Source organism: Panthera tigris, chromosome A1 (genome assembly GCF_018350195.1).
Source record: "Panthera tigris isolate Pti1 chromosome A1, P.tigris_Pti1_mat1.1, whole genome shotgun sequence".
In the NCBI taxonomy this organism is placed as follows: Eukaryota; Metazoa; Chordata; class Mammalia; order Carnivora; family Felidae; genus Panthera; species Panthera tigris.
In genome coordinates this window covers 187,823,184-187,835,251 of record NC_056660.1, presented here as the reverse complement: position 1 = coordinate 187,835,251, position 12,068 = coordinate 187,823,184, and the positions used below count along the sequence as shown (strand labels likewise).

The window sequence follows — 12,068 nt, the reverse complement described above, 5'->3', positions numbered from 1 at the left end:
CATTTCCAATCAAAAAGTTTTGCCACCTGCAGGGCATTTTTGACAGGGATCAAGATATAAGAAACCTGATTGGACAGGGCACCTGGGTAGCTCAGTAGGTTAAGCTTCTGACTCATAATTTCAACCCAGGTCATGATCTCACGGTTTCTGAGATTGAGCCCTGTGTCAGGCTCTGTGCTGATAACGTGGAGCCTGCTTGAAGATTCTCTCTCCCTTTTTCTGCTGTTCCTGACACATGTACTGTCTCTCTTTCAAAAATAAATAAATATTAAAAAAAAAAAAAAGAAAGAAATCTGGTTGGATAAAAACAAAAACTTCCCAAGAACACGATTTCAAACACTTCACAATAACCATCACCAGAACAAAACAGTTATCTTCAAATTTAAATTTATTAAGACATTCAGCTATGTCTGTCAGTCTACATCCAAATTTGCTACTAAAAATAAAATAAAGTCACATCCCACATTAGGAATATCGAGTCTGAAAAACACTTTTTGAGCCAAGCCTATTGTATAAATAAATGACTAGTTTCTTTTCATATCAAAATTCCCATAAAAAATTACATTCCCCCCTCCCCAGTTCTACCTGTAGCCATGATGAATGTAAAAATTTAAATATGACACATCCTTGTCAAAGAAAAGGTGCAAAGTCTATTAACAGCTTTAAAAGTGGCATTTGCAGAGTGTGATCATACAGTTATGTACTCATTCCCAAAGTGCAAATATTGCCATAATTTAACACTGTTTTGATTCAGTTGCAAGAATTAAACATTACACAGCATTGAAAAGTACACTTAAGGGCCTCTATCAGTGCCCTAAAGCCCTTCCCACTTTGGTCTCCTACATGAACGTGGACCCCAAAGTGTTCATTAGAGTTTTAGTTTACTTCACACAGCCAACACAGTATACAATATATTAACAAAAGTCTCATATACATCAAAATATTGGAGACTCCATCATAAAGTTCAAGAGTCTCAGATTACATGAATGCACCCGCAAGGCCCAAGTGCCCACCCACCCCCTAAAGCACATACGAAGTATGAGCGTGCTTCAATCTTTGAATACAATCAATGCTCCTACATCTTTGATTTCATTTCAGTGCTGTACAAAACTCAATTATCACCTGACTGAGTCCCAATTAACTAAGGGAAAGGGGTTGGTGACAAGGGCTGGTCACTACTCATACTTTGTAACAAGAATGATCCTGTTCCATAGAGAGTGAGAGGTCTGTTCTGCTTCGGCCTGCTTCTTTCCGCGCTGTCCTGATGCTCTTTATCCTTCTTTCTTTAGCCCCTTTCAAGCACTCAAATCTGATTTTATTTATCCCTTCCAAGTCAGGGGCAATTTCTGAAGCTGCTAAGGCTGAATTTTGTTGGCAAACTTCTATATCAGCATAGGATACAGAAATACATTTTGATTAGCATACATTGCAAAATTTCTCCCACAATGTCAAGGGGATGAAAGCCAGCAGTCTCCACTGAGAGTACTTCCTGGGTCAGATTCTTGGAATGTCAAGTCTCCTGCCTCATCATCTTATACATTCATTTCTCAAATCTGAGTGCGAATTTCATAGTGAGTTAACTTATCCAGAGTATCAAAGCATTACTTCTGCTTCTTTTCTTCTGGGCTGACCTCAACAGGACATACTTCATCTTCTGCACTAACACGATATTCCTTAGGATCACAAGTCCCTTCCTGGCTATCTGATCGTGTGACAATGCATTCGTTATTGTCCCTAAAACCTTCCTGCATCCCAGTCCCTGGAGGATGCTCTTGATTTGGAGGTTCAGTACCTTCCTGAAGCATGATGTGTTGCTCAGCTCCAGCATGAGGTTGTGGAACCAGCTCCGTTCCTAACCCTGCAAGCTGGGAGGAGTTTTTGAGGTGGCAGTGGCACAGAGGGCAGGTCTCCTGGACATACAGCCATTTCTTGAGACATCCTGCATGGAAGAAATGACTGCAAGGTGTGATCACAGCAGATTTCATGTCCTAGAAGCAGGAGGAAAGGTATCTCATAAATGTCTATTATCTAAAATCGTTGCTGCTAATCCCAAAAGTTCTAGTTTCATCATTTCTTTCCCACAAGTTCCCCATATAAAATTTGTAACACAGATCTTAGAATAAAACTCATTTTAGATCATAATAATAATCCTCCTGCCATCAGGGACCCCTTTATACCAAAATGCAAGAACCACTACCTAAGTAAATAAAAAAGAAAGTAAAAACCAAAAATGAGAAGGAAACTAACTTAAATGGCTTCTGCCTCAGTATGAAACATGAGCATCACACAACTATTGCAGTGTGATTACTGGGTCTCCCCCGGCACGGCATGAGTATAATTAGAACCTCAGAAAATCTGATGAAGGCAGGACTTTCCACAGTAATGCTTCAACACAGCTGGACAGATTATTCCATGATGAAATTACTGGCAAGGAGACAAAGTCAGCCACATAACACCAGGGTATTGGCAAGGAAGTGGCAATTTCATTAGGGACAATGTAACGCAGTCTTCAAGGTAAGGTCCGTATAAACCAGCATTTCTCAACTTTCATCACAAGCACCAGAGTGCTTGTTAACCATGCACATTCCTGGGCCACCCCAGATCTACTGAACTGGGATATCTGAAGATGGCATTCCCAAATCTGTAATTACAGCGAGCCACCCATGTGACTTTTATGCACACTCAAGTTTGATAACTACTGCAATTAAGAAAGAAGTGGTGTATTTTGCATTAATATTCCTTGCAGAAGAAATATTTAAAGAGAGAAGGCTGAGGACATGATGCTTCAATTGTAAACATATACATTTGGTGACACAAGCATTAATTTTCTTTGAAGTCTCAAAACAAGGAGTTGTAGTTGTCACATAAATTCCTTGCCAAAAACTGGTAACACCTGGGAGTCAACTTTTAAGCAGAAAGCCATCCAAGGAAAAGCAGCCAGCTGGGAAGTTAAGCAATTTGACTTTCATTTTCTGTGTGATATCAGCAGAGAGTTCTAGCACCTCAAAAAAGTGATGTGACAACAGGAAATACAAAAAGAGAACTCTTAAATCCCAGAGATGGAACATTTAGGTATGGGCTGCTAAAGCTGATGTACGGGTCTTTGACATGCTTTGTCCTGCATACAACAGGGCTAACAAGCACAAAGGAACCAGAACTAAGACCAGGACCACTTCACTTGGTGGGAACCTACAATACTCCTTAGTTCCCCCAAATGCAAAAATCAACCTGGAAAACATTATTCTCTGAGTACCCAAGGTATGTTCTAGTAACAATAAAAAAGTGGTAGTTGCATTTTATTCTTAGACAAAATTCTTGTACTAGATAGTCTTAAACACACAGATACACACACCCCATTAAACTGTAGAGCAGCCTTGGAGAAAGAACATTCCTTCATACTCAGTGACACACCATCTATAGTTTTATTCTCCTAGCACACGCTCTTTAAGAGCAATTTTAAAGGAATAATTTCTGACAGTACAGTTAAGCTATAAAAGCTGCTACTCAACCACCCCCTTGCACAGGTTATTGGGGACTAAACTCTAGGCCTATTTTTTTGTTGTGACATTTCCAAACTCCTTTACATACTATCTTTCAGTTTTAATAGAAGGCCATCATCAGCTATTCATGGCACACATGCCAAAGATGCCAGGAAGGCCGACTACAGTGCCATACCAATTGGTTGCCTCTACCCCACGTCCATACACACAGGCCTATCTCCATCTCAGATATCCATCAACCCACAGGTAAACACACACTCTCTCCAACTATGTTAAGTAAATGAATACTTCTTCCCCACCCTGGGAATACCAGAAGGAAAAGAGTCAGAATCTTGGCACACCACTTTTCAGAAGTTGCTGACTCCTGATAGTATATACTTGATAGTACATATATCTGTGTGTGTGTGTGTGTGTGTGTGTGTGTGTGTATTCAGGAGTAAATATAAAATACACCTGACCTGTTTTTCCTTTATTTATGGGTGAGCAATGTTGAAAATAACAATAAATTAGAACTTGGACTAAATTAAAAACTTAGTTTAGAAATAAAACGGAAATAGTCTATCAGGTCTTTAATAATCTTTGAAACCTTTTTTTTTTTTTTTTTTTTAAACCCAGGAAATAATTCTGCCTAGAAATTTAACTTAAACTTGGTTAATATGGTTAAAGTCCCAGGAGATACATTGTATGACCCACCCAAATGGATTCTTACTGTGCAAGTTACCTGGTAACAGATGGCACAAATATCATTGTGTTTCTCCAGCTGCTCTTTTGTAGCAATAGGTAATGATTTAATCTTATTCACAGCATCCCTGCGGAGAAGGAAGCTCTTCCACCCCAGCTGTGCCCGAAGCCACACATTATAATAGGAATGGATGAAGATGATCATTGAGCCCATTACGGTCCACTCTCCGAAGATGGTCTCTGAGACACCATAGGCCACCACACAGAGGGCCACAAGAAACTCCAAGAGGCGGTAAGTGCCATTCACATAGTAGATGACATCATCCATGTTTTCCACTGGCTCTTTTCTGAACTCCTCAACCATAAATAAGACATAAATAAAAAGTGTTCCCAACACCTGGGAAAAAAAATCACATTATTTTAAAACAGAATATTACCACTAATAAAGGTTTTGCATAGACTTTAAGCAATAACAACATTCCTGAATACTTTTAGGGTGCCATATTTAATACCTAGAGACAGTGGTGTCATTAAAATGTGGGTGATCTCAGTAATCCAGGCATTCGCTATCAAAAAGCCACACCTTGAGACATAACTTTCTTAAAAATGATTCTGATTAGTTTCTGACTCATCCTTTCCATTTATTCCCCAGATCATCAAAACCTATTAAAGTTCCATCTAAATTGTCCTAATTCTGTAGTCATACATGTTCCTCAACTTTCAAAGAACCTTTACCCCTACGGGGAACAATGAATAAATGTGTGTTGCCAGTGCTATATTTTCTGTTACTTTTTACTGATCTAGCAGCAAAGAGCCACCTTCAAACTACAAGGTTTTCATTTCCAGGGTAGTATTATCAGTTGTATATATACATGTGTGATACACACGTATGTCATATATTTATATATACCATGAAACAAAAGATATTTCTGAGTAGGTATTTACTTTAAAAATGTGCTCCAAACAAGTTATAAAATCTTTTAATATTTTAGAGTTCCTTATTAATTTAAGCTTTACATGATAGTTGTGTATCATTTACAAAACCAGCAAAGTTTAATTACCTTGGTAATAAAAATACAGTGACATAGACAGGTCTGGTATTTTAATAACCTACCATCTAACTCCTATGCTGAAATCAGTGTAATATTTTCTGACAAATAAGTTGGGAAGTGATCACCTAAACAGGCTACTTCTAATCATTAATCCTGAAGAAGTTTAATTTCTTTTCAAGAAGGAAAATAAAATCAGTTATTGCAGAAAGTTAGTTACTCCTAGGCTTACCTGAAGAGAGGTGAGAATGCTGCTGGAAATAATGATAAGCAACCAAAAATCCATGTGGAAAAACTGGCAAATCATGTAAGCCATATAAGCAGGGAACACTAGTAAAAATAAACAAAGGCTCACCGCACGGAAGTGTTTCCATAAACTCCTAGAGAAAGAAAAGTATTTCTTTAAAGTACCTGTCACCCAGGAGCACAACGATCACATTAGCAACTGATAGGTCTTGGGCTGTGCTTACATTTCCCAGTTTACTGAGCATCCTTGTCCATGCCCGTCACTGTGCTAAATTTCAGGGCAAGTGTCATAGGCTTGGTATTTCAAAGCCCCCGACTCACCTCTTCTCTCCACAGTCAATTGCCAAGTGCCATCAATTTTTTTTCTTTTTTTTTCCCCCTAATGGTTAGCTTTCGGTTCCATTCTCATTCCTACCAATTCCAAAGTGATTTTAGGCTTTTGTAGCATTAAGCCTTAGCAATTTCAAGAGTAATTTGTGGTTTTAAGTCATGAGACATCTTCTCCACCCACTGCACCATGATGAAAATCTCTGCTACTGTGAGTACAATATTACTAAGAGGAATGGTGCTCCAGTGAACAGCTATATTATTAATCCTCACATCTGTCAGGCTTGGGGGTGAAAAACTATGAACCACTGTGTTGTATGTAGGACCTACTAGCCGGTTTTCCTCTCCTGGTGCCTAATCTATCCTGGACATGGCCTGCCTAATCTTCCTACAGCTCTGCTAGGGTAATATTGCCAAAACCTGTTCTAAACTTCCTAGCCTGGCTTTTGAGCTCCTCTACTCCCAATTTCTTGGTCTAAACTTGTCAACATCTCTTCCTCACTATAAGCAAAGATGGTTCATTAACTGTATTCTAAGAAAAACACAAACATTCTTACATTCCACCAGACATGCCTCTGTCCCACTCTCTTTTTTTCTAAACCCTTTAGGCTAGCTCAAGCTGAACAAATATATGCACACAGACAGGTAATGTGAATCCTTTCTCCAGGAATCACCAATCCTCTCAGAATTCTTAACACTGGTACAGGCCAATCACTAAACTGTAGTATTGTTTCGGGGCACCTGGATGGATGGCTCAGTTGGTTAAGTGTCCTACTTTGGCTCAGGTCATGATCTCAGTTTGCGAGTTTGAGCCCCAAGTCAGGCTCTGTGTTGACAGCTCAGAGCCTGGAGCCTGCTTCAGATTCTGTGTCTCTCTCTCTCTGCCCTACTTGTGCTCTTTCTCACTCTCAAAGATAAATAAACATAAAAAAATAAAAAATAAATAAACTGTAGTATTGCTTCAATTATACAGATATTTATATATCATATAGCTAAACATGTTTATGTTTATATTACCTAAATAATATATATGTACATACCCAGAAAAATGTCTTATCACCCAAATTTAAACTCCTTGAAAAAAAGAACAAGAACTCTTTCTTCACATGGCTCAGTTTTTAGGCACAAAGGCTTATATGAAGTAAGTGCCAAATAAAACTAGAACATTTATTTTTGCCTGATATTTTTCAAATTATTTTCATTACCTTTTATTTTTTTACCTACTTATCTATCCACTCAAATGCAAAGCCCTATAAGCAAGATAAAAGTTATGGTTACCTCATGGGGGAATAGTTACTATATAGGTATAAAGTATACATTAATGTATATAATGTACATATAAATATATATATAAAGTACACATATATATATATAGGTTAGTGTTTACATATATATACCTCATATATAGTTCAGTATGTGTACACATATGTTGTGTACACACACACACACACACACACACACACTTTTGAAATATAGTATAACCTTGTGCTTTTAAGACACCAACAAATTAAGAGGCTTCTTAGATTTCAGTTTCTGACTCCACTTGAACCCTACTCATCAGTAGTGGAATACATACACCAGAGGCTGTGTAATTATGGTAAAAGGAGAAGGAACATAACTTTTCTTTTTGTGTATCTCTTCATACATCACAGTATTCTAATAAATCATTCCTTAAATACATCCCAATTTAAGACAGATTATATACCAAGTTCTAGAAGATACATAAACAAAAACCTTCCCCGAGTGCCTGAAGCAGAACTTTGGAAAATTTTCATGCAACAGGAAAAAAAGGTGTGATTTCCACTCCCCTGCAAGTTTACTTATAGAACTATTTACTTTATATACCCAATTTCCAAGTAAATAGATGATAGAGGGCCACCACAAGGGATCAAAATATATATATATATCAGCTGTTTCCATTTCCTGGGTAAATAAAGGCCAAAGTTAATTTTTTAACATAGTAATTACAAATCTAGAAAGACAGTGTGAACCCTCTGTCTTTTCCTCTCTCTTAAACACAAAACTCCATTACAATCTATGTAAAGTGAATATCAAGACTTAATAATTGTTAATGATTTCCTATAAAACATGAACACTTATTTAAGTTCATTATGAGGAAATGTAGATTTCAACCAAAATAGTTTAAAGCTCATGGCTACAAAAAAATTAAACTGTTTTAATTAAAAATCAGCATCTGTGATCTCAAATCAATGTAGAGTCTCAAGGAGACAAAAAAAAAGTAACATAAATCACCCATTCTACCTTTAACTATAATATAGGTGGGAAGGAAAAATAACCACACACAAAGTTAAATGCTAAACTGTGTGGGACTCCTTGTAATTAGTAATTCAGAGAAGAAAGTGAATTATTATGATAAAAATTAAAGACAGGCACTTTGGAACTGTTTTACACCTTTTCTTGCAAGCATTTCTACTTTCTGAAGTTAAGAGACAAACTTGTCAGTAGTTCTGCTTTGAGATGCACAACAATTTTAGTTTTTTAAAGAAAGGCAGGCAGGAAGGGATTAGTGTAACAGTAGTTATACTATATTAGATGATAAATTATAAATTTTCTTTAAATAGGGTAATTTACCTTAAAACTTTAAATATATTTTTCAAAATCAAGCTGTAATACATTTATATAAAATAGGTATATATTTACATATACACAAGCATATATTTATACACATACACTGAGAAGTATATACAACATTATATCAAGAGTTACAATTTATGTCTAATTTTGGCATAAGTGTGTATACACACAAACACAAAAATATATATACATAAACACAAATACAGGTGTGTATATTATATACAGAATCAAATACACACATCTATTTAAGCAGTAAAAATTCAGTAAAAATCTAATTTAAAGGGCGCCTGAGTGTCTCAATTGGTTAAGTGTCTGACTCTTGGTTTTGGCTCAGGTCATGATCTTACGGTTTCTTGAGTTTGAGCCCCATGACGGGCTCTGTGCTGGCAGTGTGGAGCCTGCTTGGGATTCTCTCTCTGCCCCTCCCCCACTCATGCTCTCTCTCAAATATATAAATAAACTTAAAAAAAATTTTTTTTTGATTTAAGATAAAATATAAAAAGAATAGCAGAAAATGACACTGAAACCTCATCCCAGTAACAGGTTAAGCACTATAGGGGTGCCTGGGAGGCTCAGTCGGTTGAGTGTCCAACTTCGGCTCAGATCATGATCTCACAGTTCATGAGTTCAAGCCCCACGTCAGGCTCTGTGCTGACAGCTCAGAGCCTGGAGCCTGATTCGGATTCTGTATCTTCCTCTCTTTGCTTTTCCCCCACTCATGCCCACTCTCTCTCTCTCAAAAATAAAGCTTAAAAAAATTTTAAAAAATTAAAAAAAAAACAACCCAGGCTAAGCACTATACAATAAAATATATCTTATAAACACCCCAATCCATTTTTTTTAAAAAGTTTGTCATTTGAATATCTACTACGTAATTAGAATAAGTAGACCATCATCCTAAAATTCCTTGTTAAGACCTGGAGTAAAATTTATAGATAAAGGTTAACAAATATCTCTCTGGCTAAAATTGAGACACCTTTTTAAGTTAAACACTGAAAATTACCTCTAGTCTAAGCAACTCCAAAGACATGTGAAGATTCTTCCCCTAATAATTATTTTCTTTAATGACAGAGAGAAGCAATGTTTCATGAATTATCAATATTATCTCTTATTTCTCTAATTTGAGAATTAAGACACGTTTCATTTCCTTTTTTAATCTTAACCCAGTACACTGAATTAATCATAATCCCTGATTCAGAATGCACTATTGCCATTGGTCTGTGGGTGTCCCTCTCTTTACTGAGTTAGTAACCTAATTAGCTCTCTTAAATATTGTAGCAAGCCTTCACGAACCCATCTCCCCATACAAAAGTGAGGGCCTGGACAATAACCCCCATTTAACCATATGGAAGGCCTGCCTTTTCCATATCCTGCCTCACTCCATACAATGAAAGTGTTCTTTACTCTCTTGCTTGCTTCCCTTTTTAGAGTTTTGATCTGTATGTATTCCTAAAAAGGAGATTTAGAATTTTTGTTTTTAACATAAAAATAACATTCTACACTGTCATCTTTTTGGACTTACTTTTTAACTTTATAATGTTATGAATCACTCCTACTGTTTTATGTGTCACTAGATTTCTAATATTCCATGGTGACTATTATCACATTTACTCACCCACTTTCCTGTTTGTTCCCAAACATGTCATTTGGGTTGTTTCCACATGTCTGCTACTATGCATTGTGCTATGAACATTCTTCTATATGTCCTTACTGAGCATGTGCAAGAATGTCCTGAGTATACGTGTAGGAGGAGATAATGACCAAACTGTTTCCAAAATCATTACACTTTACACTCCCACCAGAAACCAGAGATACCCTGTGATCTAGACCTTCCTCCACCCTAGGTATCAGCTGATTTTTTTTTCTCTCTCTCTTCTTCCTTCTTTATTTATTCCTTGCCAATCCCAGAGGCTGAAAATAGCACCTCAATGTGGTCTTGATTTACATTTCCCCCATTAGTAAAGAGGTTGAACCTCTCTTCATAGTCCGGTGTTTCTTCTTTCACTAAAAGCCTAAAAATAAAGATGTATTTCATCTTCTATTTCTCTTCTTCATCTGAGCTGTTTGTGTATTGATATCAATTCTTGGATGAGTATAAATACTTCGAGTATCTTCTCGTAGTTTGTAAAGTTAACTTTAGGTTTAAAAAGTTAATTTTAATAGTTAGATTTATCACTCTGCTTTCACAGTCATTCTCAACTCCTAGTCTCCCTTTCCCAGCAGTTCTGTCAGTTTAAGAGACTGTTTCCCACTTGAAGGTCCAAAATATGCTAGCCTATGTAGAGTTTTAACTTTTTGTTTTGACATTTCAGGTCTCTTAAAATTCCAGAGTTGATCCTTTGTTTATGGTGTGAGATAGGAACCCATTCCATCCTTTTCTAAACAGAAACCATTTTCTTCCAGCAGAATTACGGAAGACTACCACCTGTCCCCACTCATCTGATATGGCACCTCTGTCACATACCAAAGTTCCACATACACAGATGTTTGGGGGCTCCCTGTTCAAATGCTCAAGTTGTTTCTACTTGAGCCAGTATTACAAAAGCTTCATAGTACCTCCTACTATGAGTGAAATAAAACTTTATCTTCCTCAAGTTGTCTGTTTGATTTCAATACAAGGATTATACTAGCCACACAGAATGAGTTGTGTAGTATTCTTTCTATTGTCTGGAAGTGCATGTTTAAAATAGGGATAATCTGTTCCTTCAAAGTTTGGAACTTGCCTGTACTGCCATCTGTTTACCATTTGCCTTCATTTCTTTAACAGCTACAGAACTATCCAGGTTTTTAAATTCTTGAGTCAGTTCTAGTAAGTTACATTTTTCTCCTACTTCTCAGTTTTGCTCCTTTCCCTCTAAATTTCCTCTGCATGAGACCTTGGAGGAAGAAGTCAGTAATAAATAAAGCTAGTGCAACATCCTGGAGGAAACAAGAACTGGATTTAATGGTTCTTATGGCAGTGGAATTACAGATTGTTTTTTCTCTTTCCCAAACTTTCTATAGTATTATATTAGTCTTACTAATATATGCCAAAGTAATTAGTATAATTAATACTACTAAATGATACTCCCAGAAAGGACAAAATAGTGTTGTACTTAGATAAAAAACAACCCAAACGCTTAAGTGGCTATTTAAGGGAGTTCAGCACCAAGTTCAATATCTTAAATGCTTCTATTGAGATACTTCAACCCTAAAAACCAAATCTCAAATAACTATAATTAACTATAACAATTAAGGTTATCTGAAACAAATTAAAGTTTATTTAAATTAAAATGGATCCTGTCAGCTATTCTACCATTTGAGAAAAAATTTCAGAATGTTGTGGGATATGGGAATAGAAAGATAAATCTGATGAACTACAAAATGTTAATTTGGAATGTTTTAAAAATCTGCTATCAAATTTCGATCTCCCAAAAGATCACCTGTTCCCTTACTCATAAAACACTACCAAAGTGGCAATAAATTCAGATATTTCAAAAATCAAGAGAGTGTAAATGGATGCTGGAAAAAAACAGTGACACTGAATTTTAAGCGTTCTTATAGAATGCCCTTGTATAAACTATAATAAGCTAAAATTGTATCTTAAAGAGCTAAATGATAATTTGACTTTTATTCCTTAAGAAAACCTCTATATAGTATGGCACGAACATGAATGCAGCTATTAATTTCA

At 36.4% G+C, this 12,068-nt stretch overlaps 1 protein-coding gene across 2 annotated transcripts in view; it reads right to left on the bottom strand.

Moving 5' to 3' along the window:
* Nucleotides 1-370: 370 nt before the first annotated feature.
* Nucleotides 371-12,068, bottom strand: part of RNF145 (ring finger protein 145) — a 58,628-nt gene continuing 46,930 nt past the window's right edge. For both annotated transcript variants that reach the window (XM_042993447.1, XM_042993439.1), the window contains exons 9-11: nt 5,463-5,610; nt 4,222-4,578; nt 371-1,988 (exon numbers count right to left, since the gene is read on the bottom strand). In XM_042993447.1, the coding sequence (XP_042849381.1) occupies nt 1,602-1,988; nt 4,222-4,578; nt 5,463-5,610 (892 nt within the window). In that variant the 3' untranslated portion in view covers nt 371-1,601. The remainder of the gene's footprint in view (nt 1,989-4,221; nt 4,579-5,462; nt 5,611-12,068) is intronic.